Source organism: Mobula birostris, chromosome 28 (assembly GCF_030028105.1).
Source record: "Mobula birostris isolate sMobBir1 chromosome 28, sMobBir1.hap1, whole genome shotgun sequence".
Taxonomy (NCBI): domain Eukaryota; kingdom Metazoa; phylum Chordata; class Chondrichthyes; order Myliobatiformes; family Myliobatidae; genus Mobula; species Mobula birostris.
The window spans coordinates 4560821-4581452 of NC_092397.1; the positions used below are offsets into that span (position 1 = coordinate 4560821).

At 46.6% G+C, this 20632-nt stretch overlaps 1 protein-coding gene across 3 annotated transcripts in view; it reads left to right on the forward strand.

Moving 5' to 3' along the window:
- Nucleotides 1–20632, forward strand: part of mta2 (metastasis associated 1 family, member 2) — a 106761-nt gene that overhangs the window by 11254 nt on the left and 74875 nt on the right. For all 3 annotated transcript variants that reach the window (XM_072245941.1, XM_072245939.1, XM_072245940.1), the window contains exon 2: nucleotides 18106–18173. In XM_072245941.1, the coding sequence (XP_072102042.1) occupies nucleotides 18106–18173 (68 nt within the window). The remainder of the gene's footprint in view (nucleotides 1–18105; nucleotides 18174–20632) is intronic.

The window sequence follows — 20632 nt, forward strand, 5'->3', positions numbered from 1 at the left end:
AGAAATTTGGTTGGATATATGGATGGGAGGGGTATGGAGGGCAGTGGTCCAGGTGCAGGTCGATGGGACTAGGCAGAATGATGGGTCAATGGGCCTATTTCTGTGTTGTAGTGCTGTATGACTATGGGGGTGTTTCGATTATGAACAGTTCACGGCGGCAGAAACCTGTCAAAACCAGGAGAGGACCTGTATTAGGCTCCAGTAGCCCAGGAGATCACCCTTGCTGATCATCAACCAAGAAGGTAGTTGGGGCTTTGTTTTAACTCTCACTGAAAGAAGTCACGTACAGGCCTCGCTGGGTTACCATCACTCATTTATGGGTAGCTGTCGTAGGAACAAGTGTCTGGCAAGCCAGTGGGCTGAATCTACTGGCTGCTGGAGGGCTACAGGCCCAGGTGGGACCAGAGCCTTCCTTCCCAACCGTGCCCCCCTGAGCTGCAATAATTGGAGTGCTGGATGAAGTCAAGCAGAGCAGGGAGCACTGACCAGGCCCACACACTCACTGGAGGTAGTGAGGAAGGGTGATGGTTTCACTCTCCTGTCACCGCTATTTCTGTGTTCCTCTTGTCAATTCCAGATTTGTGGAAAAATCTCTCAGGGACAGACTCCTGTCGTAACCTGGTTGGGGGGGAGGGTGGCCGCCTGCCTGTAAAGCACGTTCTCAGTATTGTCCCTTCAACAGTGCAACATTCCGTCAGTACAGGCACCTTAGCAGATTCGAGCTTGGACCAAAGGCTGGCAAATGGAATTGGCTTGGATGGCATGGACCAGTTGGGCCGAGGGGCCTGTTTCATGTTGTATGACTCTGACCTAGTTTATGTGAGGGTTCTGGGTGAATAATTTGGGAATAAAACGGCACTGGTCGTTGCAAGTGCAAGCACCAGCCGAATGGCCAGTTGTGCAAAAAGGACTGCTTGTTCCGAGTATGTAACCAAAGCTTTTCCGAAAGTTCCTGTCGATTCAACTTCCAACCACCTTTTCAAGCAGCTTTGCAGATGACAACCCACAGTGTAAGGATATTGGGTAGCACGGTAGTGTAGCACTTTGCGTAACACTTATAGCTGTAAGATAGGGATTCCATTCCCGCTGATGTCTGTAAGGAGTTTGTATGTTCTGCCCGAGACCATGCGTGTTCCTCTGGGTGCTCCGGGTTCCGACCATTGAGCACATCTACATGAAACGCTGTGGTAGGAAAGCAGCATCCATCATCAGAGATCCCCACCACCCAGGCCATGCTCGTTTCTCGCTGCTACCATCAGGTAGAAGGTACAAGAGCCTCAGGATTCACACCACCAAGTTCAAGAACAGTTACTACCCCGCAACTATCAGGCTTTTGAACAAAATGAGATAACTACACTCACTTGTCCATCCATTGAGATGTTCCCACAACCAGTGAGCTCACTTTATGGACTATTTATCTCGTTACCTCACGTTCTTGTTATTTATTGCTACTTATTTATATTTGTATTTGCACAGTTTGTTGTCTTCTGCACTCTTTCATTGATCTTGTTACAGTCACTATTCTGTAGATTTGCTAGGTATACCCACAGGAAATTGAATCTGTATGTGGTGACGTGTACGTACTTTGATAATAAATTTACTTGGTACTTTCCAAAGATGTACAGGTTAAGGTTTGTAAGTTGTGTGCATGCTACGTTGGTGCCGGAAGCGTGGAGACACATGTGGTCTGTCCCCAGCACATCCTTGGTGGCCATTGTTGCAAACAACTCATTTCACTGTATGTTTCAATGTACATGTGACAAATAAAGCTAGTCTATTATAATCCTCCTAAATCTTGGTTACTGAAGAGAGCATTTTCAGCTTTTCATGAAGTCCCTTTTGGTTTGGAATATTCGAGGAAGATCTCCCATTCCTGCTCCTGCTTGACAGCCTTCCAAAAGTACATTGCCCAGAAGTGAATCCTAACCTGTTAAGTGTTCGACATTGCCTTGTATAGCAGCGTGACTGATGGCTGTGGGGCAGGTTTGAATGTAACACCCTCAGGTTACTGCTGTTGACATGCCCATTCTCGGTTTGCATATCTAGATGGCCTTGGACAAAACTGGGTGTGGCTGTGGAGTCATGAGTCACAACCTTGTCGAGGGGGAGGAATTTATTTTAGGGGTGGGAGCTAAATGCTAGTAACCTACAATGTGCTGTGAGAATCAGAACCAGGTGTGGTAAAGGGTACAGAATTAGGCCATTCAGCCCATTGAGTCTGCTCTGCCATTCCATCTATTAGCCCCGCCTCCCCCCAACCACATTCTCCTGCCTTCTCCCTGTAACCTTCAACATCCTGACTGATCAAGAACCTATCAACTTCTGCTTTCCAAAGATTCACCACTCCCAGCTGAGGAAATTCCTCCTTATCTCTGTTCTAAAGGGGTGTGCTTCTATCCCGAAGCTGACATGTCGTAAAATTTGTTTTTGTGGCAGCAGTACTTTGCAATTTAGAATACAAATCTATAAGAAATAAAATGTAAATACACATTTATATTTTTGGAAAGGCTAAAGAAGTACTTGGTTATTTAGAGATAATCGTGGAATTGGCCCTTCCGGTCCACCACCCAGCAACCCTCCTATTTAGCCCTAGCCTAATCACAGGGCAATCAACAGTACAGTGATCAATTAACCTACTAACCAGGTCTTTGGGCTGTGGGAGGAAAGGGAACGTACGAGCTACTCACAGACGGCCCTGGAATTGAGCTTCAAACTCCAGAACGTACTGAGCTGTAATAGTGTCATGCTGACCGCTACACTGCCCCGACATCCTCTTGTTGCTTTTCCCCGGCGTGGCCGTGACGGGGATGTGTTGTGTGTGGAGTGGGGGCAGGCGGTATCGCCGTGTGACTAATTCAGTTAGTGAGCTGGGTTGGTTTCACGTCGGGGAGGATGGGGATGAAAAGAGGGCTTCCTGTACTTGTTCCGCAGTGCATGAAATGGTTGCCTTGTTTGTTTCTAGGCACGAGCAGGGCCCAGTGCATGTGTGTGCATTCTATTTGCTGGTTTGGTGAGTCTGGTTGTGCTGGAGCATCTATTTCCTTCCAGAGTGTGGTGTTTTCAGTCACCAAGTATAGTCAGGTGTCGGCCTTCCATTATTTCTGAATGGAGTACCATTGACTCTGAGTAACACACACAAAGTGCTGGAGGAACTTAGCAGGTCAGGCTGCGTCTGTGGAAAGGAACGGAGAGTCAACGTTTCTGGTCAAGACCTCCCATCAGGACTGCAAAGCCTGATCTAGTCTTCATCAGGGCTTTCCAGTGCTGATGAAAGATCTTGGCCCAAAAAGTCATAATTTTATTCCTCTCCATAGATGCTGCCTGACCTGTTAGAGTTCCTCCAGCATTTTGTGTGTGTGTTGTTCTGTATTTCCAGCACCTGCAGATCCTCTGTTTATGACCGCTGGCTCTAATTTGCCTTGATCTGTATGTTTGCTACCGTTATTCAACGTGATCCCATGAAGGAGACTAGGACAAAGGTGGGGGGGTGGGGTAGATGGCAAAGAGACGGCCTTATCCACCTCCCTTCTCCCCCCTCCCCCAGTTTGTGTTTTCTCTCTTTCCTCTCCTGAAGATTCAGTGCTGTCTTGATAATTTTTCTGGTGTGTCCTTAGTCATTGATGTGTGGGCCTGGATGGTGTGTTACAGTGGGCTCTTCAGATTCTGCAACCATTTAGCTATGCCTGAACTCTTATAGAGTCATGGAGCACTACAGCACAGAAATGGATCTGTTGGTCCAGTCTTCTGCCTTGTCCCATCTATCACACCCACGCCATTGCCCTCAATGCCCTTCTCCTCCATATTTGAACCACTTCAATGTTATGTCCACCGGCTTCTTAGCAAGCCTTCTGGGTGGTGAGAGGTGGTATAACTGGTTTTCCTGTTGCCCATACAGAATGTTATCCAATTGTAATTCCTCTTTCCTCCTGTCCTACCCAGACCAGATACATCAAAGTAGATCTTCAACCTAGATTTGTATTTCAAACGCAAGAAAATCTGCAGATGCTAATTTCAAAGCAAAACACACAAAATGCTGGAGGAACTCAGCAGGCCAGGCAGCATCTATAGAAAAGAGTAAACAGTCAACATTTCGGGCTAAGACCCTTCCTCAGGACTAGGAAAAAAAAATGACAAGTCAGAGTATTTAATGATACAGCGCAGAGTCGACCCTTCCAGCCCTTTGATCCACGTCGCCCAAATAACCCCACAGCCCCGATTAACCCTAACCTCATAATCCAGCGATTGTAAATAGCAAGATACTTGGTAGTGTGGTGGAGCAGAGGAATCTGGGGGTACATGTCCACAGATCCCTGAAAGTTGCCTCACAGGTGGATAGGGTAGTTAAGAAAGCTTATGGGGTGTTAGCTTTCATAAGTCGAGGGATAGAGTTTAAGATTCACGAGGTAATGATGCAGCTCTATAAAACAGTGGTTAGGCCCCATTTAAGAGTACTGTGTCCAGTTCTGGTCGCCTCACTATAGGAAGGATGTGGAAGCATTGGGAAGGGTACAGAGGAGATTTGCCAGGATGCTGCCTGGTTTAGAGAGTATGCATTATGATCAGAGATTGAGGGAGCTAGGGCTTTACTCTTTGGAGAGAAGGCGGATGAGAGGAGACATGATAGAGGTGTACAAGATAATAAGAGGAATAGATAGAGTGGATAGCCAGCGCCTCTTCCCCAGGGCACCACTGCTCAATACAAGGGGACGTGGCTTTAAGGTAAGGGGTGGGAAGTTCAAGGGGGATATTAGAGGAAGGTTTTTTACTCAGAGAGTGGTTCGTGCGTGGAATGCACTGCCTGAGTCAGTGGTGGAGGCAGGTACACTAGTGAAATTTAAGAGACTACTAGACAGGTATATGGAGGAATTTAAGGTGGGGGGTTATATGGGAGGCAGGGTTTGAGGGTCGGCACAACAATGTGGGCCGAAGGGCCTGTACTGTGCTGTACTATTCTATGTTTTATGTAACATAGTTTTTGTGAGGTCCAGTTTCCTCTCGCCCTCTTCAGTGTGAATCACACAAGGACTACAGAGCAGGAGGATGCTCAGTCCATCAGGTCCATACAAGTTTTGTGTAACAGTAATTTTTCCCCGCTTCCTTCCCTTTTCTTCCATTCCCCACCCTGGCTCCCCTCTCACCTCTCCTCTCCTCTTCTCCTCACCTGCCTGGCACCGTCCCCCACTTCCTTTTTTCCTCATGGTCCACTCTCGCCTGGGGATGAGAGACTTTAGTTATGAGGACAGACAGGAGAAGAAATAGGTGTTCTTGGAATACAGGAGACTGTTGCGATCAGTTAAAGAAGGCAGCACGGTCGTTAGCAGAACACTATTACAGTATCGGTAACCCAGGTTCAATTCCATACTATCCTGCATCCTCCCCTTGATCCCGTGAGTTTCCTCTGGGCGCTGCACGTTTTGCTTGCATCCCAAAGGTATACGGATTAGTGGTTAATTGGTCATATAGGAGGCTATGCTAGAGTGACGCTATTACAGCTCAGAGTTCAATTCTGACATCACCTGTAAGATGTTTGTATGTCCTTCCGCTGAACGTGTGGGTTTCCTCTCGGTGCTCCAAAGTTGGTTAATTGGTCATTGTAAATTGTCCTGTGGGGCCGGCTGGTGGCGGAATGACATCGGCGCCGGACCCGGGAGCGGAGGTTCCCGGGTTCGAAAGCAGTCGGATCCGCTCCCGAGCACGCTTTCCATCTGTGCCAGATTGAGTGTCGAGATCGCAACTCGACCTCGTAAAATTAAGGGGAAAATACTGCAAAAATGTCTGTGTGAGGAGTGGCGCGCCACACAGTCTCTCTCTCTCGCTCTGTGCCTTGTAAAAGCCATGAAAAAGACATCATCACGGACGCACGCAGGCACACGCCAAAAAAAAATGTCCTGTGATTGAGCCAGAGTTAAATAGGGGGGTTGCTGGGTGGTACAGCTTGTTGGGCAGGAATCCGAATCAGGCAGGTGTTGCGGAATTTGTCGTCTTTGCTGCAGCAGTACAAAGTTATACAAAATTGAAAAATGTGTGTTAATTAGTTAAATTAAGTAGTGCAAAAATAGAAATAAAGGAGTTGTGAGTTCATGGGCTCAATGTCCATTCAGAAATTGGATGGCAGAGGGGAAGAATCTGTTCCTGAGTCACTGAGTGTGGTCTTCAGGCTCCTGTACCTCCTCCCTGATGGTGGCAATGAGAATAAGGCATGACCTGGGTGATGGGGGTCCGTAATGATGGAGATTAAACCTTCAAGATTTGTTGCACTTTGCGTGACCACAGCATCCAAGAAAACGGCACACAAAGTTCATTCCAGCATCTTCAAACCAGAGCTTTGTATGACCCTGCCATTGCGTCACTGCCTGGAGGTCCAGTCCTCCACCTTTATAATTCCAGTTCCCAACTTTGTATCTTGGCCCCGTGCTCGCATAGGTAACCTCTGGGTGCTCCGGTTTCCTCCCACATTCCAAAGTAAGTTAATTGTTCACATGGGTGTCATTGGGCAGCACAAGCTTGTTAGGCCGGAAGGACCTGTTATCCTGCTGGATCTCTGAACAAAATAAATTTTCCTGTGCCTGTCCATGACATTTGGTGATTAATGCATCGAACGTCAATCCTCTTTAGGCCTTAAATTAGATTTTTAAAAATTCTCTGTTTCTCTTTCTACTATGCCATGCACCTCTGATTTTAGCCTCACCATGTCTGGCTGTGCGAACTAATCGGCTGTAAATGCTGGTCTGCTTCCAGTAACAGCTTAGAGAGGGGGGGCTTTGAATCTTCCATAATTGCGGTCTGCTGCTTCTCCAACACAAGCATAGCAGATTGGTGGCAATGCCCTTTCCCCTTGCATTAGGAGTCATAGGGTCCTATCGCACAGAAACAGGGCCTTTGGCCTTTCTAGTCGCATGCTGAACTATTTCCCTGGTCCCGTCAACCTGCACCCGAAACGTAGCCCCCCCCCCCCATACCTCACTTTACATGTACTTGTTCAAACTTCTCTGAAATATTTAAATACAACCCCCATCCACCACTTTTTCTGGCAGCTTGTTTCACACTCTTACCATCCTCTGTAGTAAGAAGTTCCCTCTCAGATGCCCCTTAAATGTTTCACCTTTCATCTTTAACCTGTAACCTCTAGTTTTAGTCTTACCCAACTTTAGTGGGGAAAAGCCTGCTTGCATTTACCCTATCTATACTCCTCATTTTGTACACCTCTATCAAATCTCCCCTTCTCCTACGCTCCAGGGAGTAAAGTCCTCACCTATTCAACCTTTCTCTACAACTCGGATCCTCAAGTCCCGGCAACATCCTTTTAAATTTTCTCAGTGCCCTTTCAATCTTATCAATATCTTTCCTGTCGGTAGGCGACCAGAACTGCACACAATGCTCCAAATTAGGCCTCACCGTTGTCTTGTACAAGTTTAACATAACATCCCAACTCCTACACTCAGTACCCAGATTTATTAAGGTCAATGTGCCAAAAGCTTTCTTTATGAGCCGATTTTCCTGTGATTCCACTTTCAATGAATTATGGACCTGTATTCTCAGATTTCTCTGTTCTACCACGCTCCTCAGTGCCCTCCTGTTCATTGTGTAAGACCTATGCTGAATCCTGTTTTTCTTGATGAAAACATATCCTTAAATGTTTTATCCAACTGTTCTGTATGTTGTTGGTTATTCCTCTCTGCCAGGTGGTGTCAATCTAACTGTGTTCTAGTGTACATAGTGTTTTCTTAAAATTTATTGTTTCAGGCCTTACCCTGGTTGGTCCTCCCAAAGTGCAAAACCTCACACTTGTCTGCATTAAATAGCTTTGATAGCCTTCTTCACTATCTACTATACCTCTAAACTTCATTACATGTGCAAATTTGCTGATCCAGTTAACCATATTATTGCTTAGATTGTTGATACTGATGACAAGCAATGGACCCAGCACTGATCTCCACTAATCACAGGCCTCTAATCAGAGAGGCAACCATCTTCAAACATTCTCTGGTTTCTCCCACTGCCTCATCCTGAATGCTAAGGAAGTGAACCTTTTTGACCAGCCTCACATGCAGGGCAATGTCCATGTAGATAACATCCACTGCCTTGCCTTCATCAACTTCCCTGGTAACCTCCTTGAAAAACTATGTGGTCCACTCTCCTCTCCTATCAGATTCCCACTTCTGCAGCCCTATCCCTATCCCACCCACCTGGCTTCACTTATCCTCTTTTAGCTATTCTCTTTCCCCTCTGCCTACCTTTTTATTCTGCCGTCTTCCTGTTCCCTTTCCTTTCCAGTCCTGAAGAAGGGTCTTGGCCTTAAATATTGACTGTTTACTCTTTTCCATAGATGCTGCCTGGCCTGCTGAGTCCCTCCAGCATTTTGTGTGTGCTCCTCTTTCTACCTGTGATGCCACTTGCAAGGAATTATGCAGGCCTTGCGACCGGGAAACCCAGGCTGTTCTATAAAGACACTTTATCCCAGCACTCAGCTTGTATAATTGTCTTTAAAGGATCCAGTGGTGCCGTTATTTGAGCTGACCGTTTCTCTGACCTCCTGTCCACTTAAACCCTCAGTAGCAACTCCTTGGTCACCTGATGTAATGTCATCTCCACCGACTTTCACTGTTCACTCTCCAACGTGTGCTTCTGTGAAAGAAAGATGTCGCAGTTCAAATTCCAAGGTGAATTTATTATCAAAGTACATACATGTCACCATAATTCTAAATGGTTGCATCACCGTCTGATATGGGTGGGTACTTCTTCACAGGATCAAAGTAAGCTGCAGAGAGTTGTAAACTTAGACAGCTCCATCATGGGCACTAGCCTCTGTAGTATCCAAGGTATGTTCAAGGAGCCTCAGAGAGGCCGCATCCATCATTAAGAAACCCCCCTCACCCAGGTCATTCCTTGTTCTCATTGCTACCATCAGGGAGGAGGTACAGGAGCCTGAAGACACACACTCAACGATTCAGGATCAGCTTCTTCCCCTCTGACTTCAGATTTCTGAATGGACACTCATATATGAATGGGCTTGTATATATTTACTGTAAATTCAGTTTTTATTGTATATTATCGTGTATAGCATTGTACTGCTGCCACAAAGACGACAAATTTCACAACGTATGCCAGTGATATTAAACCAGATTGTGATTTGTATACAACCCTGAGATTGGTTGCTGAATCCAGCAGCTATAATAGAATCAGTGAAAGACCACACCCAGCAGGTGCAAAAGACAACAACTGTGCAAACACAAAAGCAAAAAAAAGGAAATAATAAATATCAAGAACATGAGCTGAAGAGTCTTTGAAAGTGAGTCCATAGGTTGTGGGAACAGTGTTGGGGTGAGTGAAGTTATCCACTCTGGTTCAAGTGCTTGATGGTTCAAGGGAATAACTGTTCCTGAACCTGGTGGTATGAGTCCTGCTCCTGTTCCACCACCTTGATGGCAACAGAGAGGAGAGGACATGGCCTGAATGTTTTGGGGGAGGGGGGAGTGTCCTTCATGATGGATGGTTGAAGGGTAATAACTTCCAGAATCTGGTGCTGTGGGACCTAAAGCTTGTGTATCTCCTTCCTGATGGCAGCAGCGAGAAGAGAGCGTGGCTTCGATGCTCCATGTTCTTGATGGGCGCTGCTTTCCTGTGACAGCACTCCTTGTAGATTTAGACTTCCTTGTATTTCTCTGGCTGCTTCCCATCCAGTAAGGCTAGTCTTGAACCAGAGGTTTGGACTGTGTGCAGGAGAGCTATCTCAGCTTATCTTTCCAGTTTGATCTTTAGACTTACAGAATTTTTTTATTATTATTTAGCCTGGGATTTGAGCGTCACTGGCATTTATTGCCCATCTTTAATTGCTGATAGCTGAACTGGGGTTTGCCAGGTCTTTGAATTGCGAGACCTGCAAATGCTCCATGGGTCAGGGAGGGCCATGGTGAACCAGATGGGGTTTTTTGCCAACCTTGTAGATTTGCCCTCATTCGCCGCAAGGAGCACTGTTGCAGGAGAGCAGCATTCTTCATCAAGGACATCCAGCATCCAAGCCATACTCTCTTCTCACTGCTGCCGTCAGGAAGGAAGGAGGTACAAGAGCTTTAATCCCACACTATCAGATTCAGGAACAGTTATTACCCTTCAACCATCAGGCTCCTGAACCACTGTGGATAACTTCTCATCCCAACAGCGAACTGATTCCACAACCTATGGACTCTGCTTCTAGGACTCTAAAATCATATTCTCAATATTTTTTCCTCCTTCCATCTTCCACCTATCACCTCCCAGTGTCTCACTTCATCTCCCCGACCCACCCACATTCCCCATCACCTGGTCTCACCTATCACCTCCCAGTGTCTCACTTCATCCCCCCTCTCCCCCACCCACCCACCTTCCCCCTCACCTGGTCTCACCTATCACCTCCCAGTGTCTCACTTCATTCTCCCTCTCCCCCACCCATCTTCCCCCTCACCTGGTCTCACCTATCACCTCCCAGTGTCTCACTTCATCCCCCCTCTCCCCCACCCACCTTCCCCCTCACCTGGTCTCACCTATCACCCCACAGTGTCTCACTTCAACCCCCCTCTCCCCCACCCACCCACCTTCCCCCTCACCTGGTCTCACCTATCACCTCCCAGTGTCTCACTTCATTCTCCCTCTCCCCCACCCATCTTCCCCCTCACCTGGTCTCACCCATCACCTCCCAGTGTCTCACTTCAACCCCCCTCTCCCCCACCCACCCACCTTCCCCCTCACCTGGTCTCACCTATCACCTCCCAGTGTCTCACTTCAACCCCCCTCTCCCCCACCCACCCACCTTCCCCCTCACCTGGTCTCACCTATCACCCCACAGTGTCTCACTTCATCCCCCCTGCCCCCCACCCACCCACCCACCTTCCCCCTCACCTGGTCTCACTTATCACCCCCCAGTGTCTCACTTCATCCTCCCTCTCCCCCACCCACCCACCTTCCCCCTCACCTGGTCTCACCTATCACCTCCCAGTGTCTCACTTCATCCACCCACTCACCTTCCCCCTCACCTATCACCTCCCAGTGTCTCACTTCTTCCCCCCTGTCCCCCACCCATCTTCCCCCTCACCTGGTCTCACCTATCACCTGCCGGCTTGTCGTCCTCCCCCTCCACCAATGTTCCCTCTAATTTGTAATGACCAGTGTGCACAAAAATCTTGTGCTGTGCAATTTTTTGCCCAGTGACAACACGTGCTCACTGAATAATTTCAATAACAATAATGTAAATAAGCCAGTTCTAAACCTCCAGACAAATCATCACAAACTCCATGTTGTCAACACAGAAGGAAATGTGATTGTGTACGATCGTGAAATATACTTACTATGCCAAGAAGGTAGAGGGTGATAACCTTTTGTGTGCAGTTTAAATTCCTTTATGTGCAGGCAGCAAAAATATGTGCATGCACACACCTCAGACGGAACATCGCCCTCCACTCACCTTCTTATTCTGGCTTTCCATCTCTTCTGTCCTGCAATTCCCCCCCCCCCCACCACCAGTCCAGTCCGGAAGGGTCTCAACCTGAAACACTGACTGTTTATCTCCCTCCATAGATGCTGCCCATGCTGGCTGGTGGCAACCACACCGGTCTTCAAGGCAAGTGGTCCCAGCTTTGAATCGGGCCATTTTCTTGCACGCTTTCCATCTGTGCTGGGTTGAGTGTCGAGCTAGCAACTGGGCCTCAAAAAAAACCAGACAATGCAAACAAAACGGCAGAACTACACCACAAGGCGTGAAAAGTAACAACAGTCGATGCTGCCTGACCTGTTCAGTTCCTCCAGTATTTTTTTTTATCTACCCTTGATCCCTGAGTCCATTCTACCTCCCAACTCGTTAGATGTTTGTCCAAGATTATTTACTGTGATAATGCTTGCAAGTAACTTGTGATAGTGTTAGTCTGGCCTGTACCTTTAAACTCGTGCCCAGGTACTCTGAGCCTTGTAGGTTCCAATGTCGAGGAAGAGGCTAATTATAGTTGGAAGTTTCTTTTGGCTGTCAGTGCTAGTATCAGTAACCAAGGTCAGAAACCAGCAGGAAGTAACTGTTCCTTGTTGTGTATCTTCTTTTTTAAAAAAACACTATTGTTTAAAATTTGAGCGTTTTCACATAACTGGATGAATTGCGCTGAGGGATTGTGATGCACGTAGGTTGGTGGTTGAGGGAAAAAAATGGAATAGATCATGCCGAGAAATGCCCAGCGCCCGTGCCAGGGTGCAACATTTATTATATATAAAATATTGTTGAGTATATGGGCTTTGATGAGTTTGGAGTGATTGGCTTTAGTTATTATGTGCCCAGTGAAATGCGTCGTTTTCATCAGTGACCGACATAGTCTGTGAATGTGCCGGGGGCAGCCCACAAGTGTCATCACGCTTCCATTGCCAACATAGCAAGCCCACTACTTAATGACTAACCCATACGCCTTCGGGATGTGGGAGGAAACCGGAACACCAGGAGGAAACCCACATGGTCATGGAGAGACGGGAACTGAAGCTGGATCGCTGGCACTGTAAAGCGTTATGCTACCATGTCACTGACTGTAAGGCTTAAATACTTGGTTGGTCCTGCTGTCCAGTTAATAAACTGTAGTGTAGTTTCCTGTCTCTGCACACAAAATACTCTGCAGATGCTGGGGTCAAAGCAAGACTCACAACACGCTGGAGGAACTCAGCAGGTCGGGCAGCATCCGTGGAAAAGATCGGTCGATGTTTCGGGCCAGAACCCTTCGTCAGGACTGAAGAGGGAAGGGGCAGAGGCCCTATAACGAAGGTGGGGGGAAGGTGGGAAGGAGAAGGCTGGTAGGTTCCAGGTGAAAAACCAGTAAGGGGAAAGATAAAGGGGTGGGGGAGAGGAAGCAGGGAGGTGATAGGCAGGAAAGGTGAAGAAAGAATAGGGGAAAACACAATGGGTAGTAGAAGGAGGCGGAACCATGAGGGAGGTGATAGGCAGCTGGGGGAGGGGGCAGAGTGACATAGGGATAGGGGAAGGGAGGGGGAGGGAATTACCGGAATTTGGAGAATTCTGTGTTCATACCAAGGGGCTGGAGACTACCTAGACGGTATATGAGGTGTTACTCCTTCAACCTGAGTTCAGCCTCATCATCTGCACGTCCTTTCTTCTACCACCCCCAATAGTCAACTTCTGGTTTGATTCTCCCTCTGGCAATTTTCCTTCAACCCATTTCTCAGTCATTGGTGTCTGAGTCGGCAGGGTTGACATCTGTCCAACACCCCATTCCAGACACGCCAACAAATTCAAAGCTAATACTGTCAGAAAATTACCAAAGAATGTGTTGACTTCCAGGTAAACTATAAACCAGCACTCCATTCCCCCATCGGGTGATAATAAAATCCCACAGACGCCCCCAGGAAAGTGCAGGGCCAGCCATAGTCTTAATGGTAGTGAGGGCACAAGGGGCCAGGTGGTGTGTTTTTTGTTTTATAAGAGGAACGAGTTCTCCAGTGTCCTGTAGTCAATATTTATCCTCCGGTATCGTATTGCTCATTATCACATTGGTATTTGTGACAGTGCTCATACCTGGTCATAAGCAAGTTGGTGAAACTCAGCAGTCATGACACTAGAGACATGTAAATACTTCATTGGTTCTTTGTGGTTTGTCCTTGCTTGTGTATACAGGGCGTAGAGGTGCCCGCAGTGAGCGATTTTTCACCTGGAAGCCTTCTGAAGGGATAGTGTGGAATTGCTTACTAATACTTTAACTGAGTCACCACTGGCATACTGATTCACCCATATTGTCATAGTTTTCTGACGTGGTAAACTGTGGTAGGTGGGGTTTATCTCTCCTGCAATTTGCCAGGAATTGCAGTCATCATGAAGGCGGGCCAGGAAAGCAGGCTGGTTCATCTGGATGGCCTCAAACCTGGTGGCATTAATATCGCTTTCTCTAACTTCTGGTAGTTTCTACTCCACTCCCCCCCTCTCCCTCTCTTCTCCTCATCTGTCCATCATCTCTGGTTCCCCTCCTACTTCCCTTTCTTCTATGGTTCACTCTCCTCTCCTATCAGATTTCTTCAGCCCCTTACCACTTCCACCTATCACCCACCCACCTTCCCCTTCACCTATCACCTGCCAGCGTGTACTCCTTCCCTCCCCCCATTTTATTCTGGGTTCTGTCTCTTTCATTTCCAGCCCAGATGAGAGGTCTTGGCCAGAGACATTATTTCCTTCCATTGATGCTCCCTGACCTACTGAGTTCCTCTAGCATTTTGCTCAAGACTTCCAGCATCTACTGATTTGGCATTCCATCCACCAAAAGCGGAGCTTCCCAGTGTCTGAACATTTTAATTCCAATTCCAATTCCCATTCCCGTTCCAACTTGTCAGTCCATGGCCTCCTCTTGTGCCACGATGAGGCCACCCTTAGGGTTAGAGGAGCAACACCTTATATTGCATCTGGGTTGCCTCCAACCTGATGGCATGAACATCAACTTCTCCTGATTAAAAACACAAACTCCTTACCCTTCCCCTTTTCTTCTATTTCCAGCTCTGACCTCTTGCCTCTTCTCATCTGCCTATCACCTCCCCCTGGCTTCCCTCCTCCTTCGCTTTCTCCTATGGTCCACTCTCCTGTCACATTCTTCCCTCTCCAGCCCTTTGCCATCAACCCAGCTCCACCCATCTCCTTCAAGCTTGTCCTCCTTCCCTTCCCCTCCCCTCCCCCCACGTTTTTATTCTAGCATCTTCCCCACTTCCTTTCCTGTCTGAATCAGGAATCTCAGCCTGACACATTGACTATCTATTCATTTCCATAGACCTTCTGAGTTCCTCCAGCATTTTGTGTGTGTTGATCTACAGAATCTTTTGTGTTTGTGGTTCAGCTTCTTTCCTTGTTGGATGTGCTGTGCTGTGCCACCTGCATGGGTCCTCACTGCACTACCATGTCCAGTGGTAGGCAGGATACCTGAGATGCATCCTGGTGGAGCAGAGTGCAGGAGCAAAGGGTCGTGGAGTCACCTGGAATTTGGCTCTAATGTTTGTGTAATGACTACTTGTTATGCAAGATTGGAGTGTGAGCATGCCAGGCCATGCACTTTTCTAACTGCTGCCATCAGGTAGAAGGTACAAGTGCTTCAGGACTCATACCACCAAGTTCAAAAGCAGTTACTACCCCTCAACCTTCAGGCTCTTGAACAAAAGGGGATAACTACACTCACTTGCTCACCCATTGAGATGTTCCCACAACTATGACCAGTGGTGTTCCGCTGGGACCCCTCCTCCTTGTGATTTTTATCAATGACCTGGATGAAGAAGTAGAAGTGTGGTTTAGTAAGTTTGCTGATGACACAAAGGTTGGGGGTATTGTGGATAGTCTGGAGGGTTGTCAGAGGTTACAGTGGAACATCAATAGGGTGCAGAACAGTTGAGAAGTGGCAGATGAACTTCAACCCAGATAAGTGTGAAGTGGTCCATTTTGATAGGTCCGATTTGAAGACAGAATATAATATAAATGGTAAGACTCTTGGCAGAGTGGAGGATCTGAGAGATCTTAGGGTCTGTGTCGATAGGACACTCAAAGCTGCTGCACAGGTTGACATTGCTGTTAAGGTGTGTGGTGTGTTGGCATTCATCAGCCGTGGGATTGAGTTCAAGAGTCGTGAGGTAATGTTACAGCTATACAAGACCTTGGTCAGACCCCACTTGGAGTACTGTGTTCAGTTCTGGTCACCTCACTAAAAGAAAGATGTGGATACTATAGAGAGAGTGCAGAGGAGATTTACAAGGATGTTGCTTGGATTGGAGGGCGTAACTTATGAGAATAGGTTGAGTGTACTCGGCCCTTTTCTCCTTGGAGCGACGGAGGATGAGAGGTGACCTGAAAGAGATGCACAAGATGAGGAGAGCATTGATCTTGTGGATAGCCAGAGGCTTTTTCCCAGGGCTGAAATGTCTAACACGGGATGGAAATGGGTACTGAGGGGAGGTCAGGGGTAAGTTTTTTCACACAGTGGTGGGTGCATAGAATGTGCTGCCGGCAGCAGTGATGGTGGAAGTGGATACAATAGGATCTTTTAAGAGCCTCTTAAAGCACATGGAGCTTAGAGAAATAGAGGGTTATGCGCTAGGGAAATTCTAAGCAGTCTGTAGAGTAGGTTACATGGTCGACACAACGTTTTGAGTCGAAGGGCCTGTAATTTGCTGCAAATTTATATGTTCTATGTTCTAACCAATGATCTCACTTTTAGGACTCTTTATCTCATTATCTCATGTTCTCGTTATTTATTGCTATTTATTTATATTTGCATTTTCACTGTCTGTTGTCTTCTGCACTCTGGTTGATCTTTCACTGATCCTGTCACAGGTTAATATTCTATGGATTTGCTGAGTCTGCCCACAGGAAAATGAATCTCAGGGTTCTATGTGGTGACATATATGTACTCTGATATAAAATTTACTTTGAACTTTAGATGCTGCAATCTAGAACAGAAACAATTCTGGAAAGACTTGGCAGGTCAAGCAGAATCTAGGAAGGCAAAAGATCGCCTGTCCACCTTGTTTTATTCTCCCTTATAGATAAAAGATTAGCTTTATTTGTCTGGTGCACATCGAAACACACGGTGAATTGTGCCAATGACCAACACGCTCGAGGATACACAAGTGTCAGCACACTTTCAGGACAACTCACTAAGCGTAAGCTGTAGGTCTTTGGACTGTGGAAGGAAACGAGCACTGGGAGGAAAGAACGCGATTCGGGGTACAAAGTCCTTGCAGACAGCATCGAAGATTTAACCCTGATCTTACAGCTGGTGCTGAAAAGTATTACACTAGCCACTACACTATTGTGCCCCCCCCCCCAACGCAGAACATGTAATCAATCTAATGCTGCGCTTGGCTTGGTGGGTGATGGTGTAGAAACCCCTGGTATGATTGCTTATGTGGTTTAGCTAACTTTCATAATACCACATTCTCTGTCTTTGGCATTCCCAAGAAAGAAAGCTGGTCACTGACTTTGGATTGGGTGACACCTTGCTGTGTAAGGTGGTGTTTGTGGAATCTGAGGTGCAGGAAGCATTGGGAATCAGCTGTTGATGAATGTGGGCTCCACGGTTTGTGTCTGAGGAATTAAGTTCAAATTTGTCATATGACGGTACATGTATACAGCCAAACAAAACAATGTTCCTCCAGACCACTGTGCACCCACAATGCATATATCACACACAGCAGATAAATCAAAATATTGCCAAAAATAAATGAATAAACTCATTCAAAGTGTATCTAGTATGCAGCACAGGTAAACAGCTTGCTGTCCTAGTGATGAGACCTTGGGGTGTAAGAGTATTCAATAGTCTCACAGTCTGAGCGAAGAAATTGTTACCTAATCTGGCAGTCCTAGTCCTGATGCTCCTGTACCACCTTCCCAACAGTAGTAGGTGAAAGAGATTGTGAGATGGGTGGTAGGAATCCTTAACAATATTTCAGACCCTTCGTATACAACGCTCTTGGTAAATGTTACAAACAAGGGGTAAATAGATCCCAATGATCTTCTCGACGGTTTTTAATATTCTCTGTAGCGCCCTGTGGTCCAATGTCTTGCAGCTTCTATACCACACAGTGATGCAGCCTGACAGGAGCACTTGATGGTGCTCCTGTAGAAAGTTGTTAGAATGAGGGCTGGTAGCCTTGCTCACCTTGATCTCCTCAAAGTGTGGATGCTGCTGTGCCTCCTTGAGGAAGCGTGGGTCCGGGTAAGATTGTCTGTTAATGAACACACCAAGGAACTTCGTGCTCTTCACCCTCAACGGATCCAGGAGTAATGGGAGGAGGTCACAGCAGCATATTGCATTTCTGAAGCATCACAAAAGCACTTACCAGGAGACTGCTGCTACCAGTTTGAAGAGCTGTCACCAGTCTAATATGATAGATAGCCAAGACCGATCTGGGATGTTTTGGGAGGGGGAAAGATGTAGGGAGTGGAGCCAGAGTTAGAGCTAAAGATGGGGTGATAGAGTTGGAGAAATAATCGAGGGGAGTGAAGGATTCGGAGATGAGTTTTATGATTCCATCCATTCCATGAAGTGCAAGGGGAATATAAAGCACGTTTGTCTACGAAGTGTGTGTTTTCTGATTTTGTCCCTCTGCATTCTCTTTCAGATTATGTTTACTTTGAAAACTCCTCAAGTAATCCATATCTTATCAGAAGGATAGAGGAACTAAATAAGGTACAGGTTCTTCAAATTTTGGGGAGACGGGTGTAAGATTTATGATTTATTTCCAGAGAGCATTTGGTGGTTGTGGCTGCTCTACGTTGCACCTCTCCATTGAGCTGGTGATAGCTGGCAAACAATGTCACCCCAGAACCACCTATCAGTGAATTCTCTGGTCAGCAGGCAGAGAGCACCATTTGATCTCAAAGCACACATCACAATTACATTTAAACTTAGCTCTGCCCTGTCTACGCCAAGTCTTAATGTCCACAGACACATTTTTAACAGCAAGTGGCCAGTGGCCCTTGGGACTGGTCAGTATTGTGGTCAGTACCATGCTGTATCTCTAAATAAACTTTAAAAAAAACTAAAATATTGGAAGTCTTAACATTTCATCTTGGGTGTCAGGGTGGCGATACATCTACCAAAGAAGGTGTAAGATGCTCCTTCCCTCCACTAGCTTGCAGGTCACCCTTGGGCAAGGTGTAGCACCAGCTTAACCCCCCCCCCCCACTCCCCACCCTCAATCAGAGTCACGTAAAGCCATGTGAGCAGGTGGTGGATGGTCGTATGACCAGCTGGTGCATATCACGTCCTGGTTACACCAGGGAGGCAATCTCTGAAGCATGTTGATAATAGCTGGAGTCACCTGTCTCGTGAAGAGGAAGACAGTGGTAAACCACTTCTGTGGAAAAATGTGCCAGGAACAATCGTGGTCATGGAAAGACCATGATCGCCCACGTCATACGACACGGCACATAACAAACAAACTTTTTAATCTCATCATATAAGCAGTGGAAGATGAAAGAGGAGCTTGCAGTCGGTAAATACCTTACTATAATGTCACTAGCGCACAGGTATAATCTATTAGCTGAAGAAGGGTGCAGACTGAGCCAGCTCTATCACGGGCACTGGCCTCGCTACCATCAAGGACACCTTCAAAAGTGGATTTCTGAAGAAGGCAGCATCTGTCATTAAGGACTCTCCACCACCCCGCCCCCCAACCCCAATCACCCAGGACCGACCTGAAGGGATCCACTCAAAGTTTTACTGCAATGTATACAACATTTTTCTGTATTGCACTGTACTACTACCACAAAACAATACATACTGATTCTGCAAAAAGAAGTTAAAACCAGTGTCGTCATCAGTCGCTTTAGAAAATGTAGGCATTCTCATAGTCTCTGTTGGAAAAGCAAGGCAGGTTTCCTGACGTGCTAGACGCAATATTTATCCCCCTGTCATTTCACCTAATATGCCACTGCTGTCTCGTGAGATTCCCCCTGCGCACCAGCCCACCTAAACACATTAAAAGTGCCCGTGAATCCTGGTTTTTCAATCCACTCCACCAGCTTTAAGAAAGCTCTGTGTGGGTGGCATGTGACCCATTTGCCACTGTTCACTGCCATGATGTCAAGCTGATCTTCAGTCGGTGTGGTGGAAATGATTATGTGGTTATGGTTCAGGCAGGCATTCCGGTGAGCTGGAAGTCAGCATCTTGTCCGAAGCTCATGTTTATATAAGGACCACATGAACAGAAACCCACAGAATAATATTGCCATGAATAAGAATTATTGCTTCATAACATTTGTACTAAAGCTGGTTTCAGTTCTGTGCTGAACAAACATTTATTTGTTCCCCTCTCATTTGTGCAAAAATTGATGTTCCAATGAAACCACAGGCCTGCCACCTTTTCTCCCCTCCTTTGCCTCTTTCCTATCAAGTGACAGCTGTCCCCTTCTCCTTCATTTCATCCAGATTCAAAGTTCAAAATAAACTCGTTATCAAAATACATATTTGTCACCATATACAACCCTGAGAATCATTTCCTTGTGGGCATTCACAAGAAACAGAATAGAATCAATGAAAGACCGTACCCAACAAGACAGACAATGTGCAAAAGGAAAGGAACTGTACAAATACAAAAAGCAAGAAAAAAAAGAATAATAAATCAGCAATAAATATCAAGTGACGGCCTGGAAAGTGAGTCCAGAGAGTGTGGAAACAGTTCACTGTTGGGGTGACTGAAGTTGTCCCCTCTAGTTCAAGAACTTGAGAAAATCTGCGGGTGCTGGAAATCTGGAACAATGCACACGAAATACTGGAGGACCTCGGCAGGTCAGGTAGCGTCTATAGGAATGAATAAACAGTTGACATTTCCGGCAGGGACCCTTCATCAGGACAAGAGCCTGATGGTTGTGGGTACTGAAACTTAACCTACTGTTCCTGAGCCTAGTGGTGTGGGTACCAAAACTAAACCTACAGTTTTATCACCACCACTCCCTGCAAGTATTGCCTTGCAAGTTTGTAATTGCGTTTATCTCGTGTTTGTGTCCCTAGTTTTGGTCTTCCCCTACATTAAAACTCCTATTTCAGGTCAACGTTTAATCTCAAACCTGGACCTATTCAGCCATTCCTTGCTGCTTTATTTGCTTACGTGTTTACACATTGCCTTCCCACTGCTGCTCCCACGC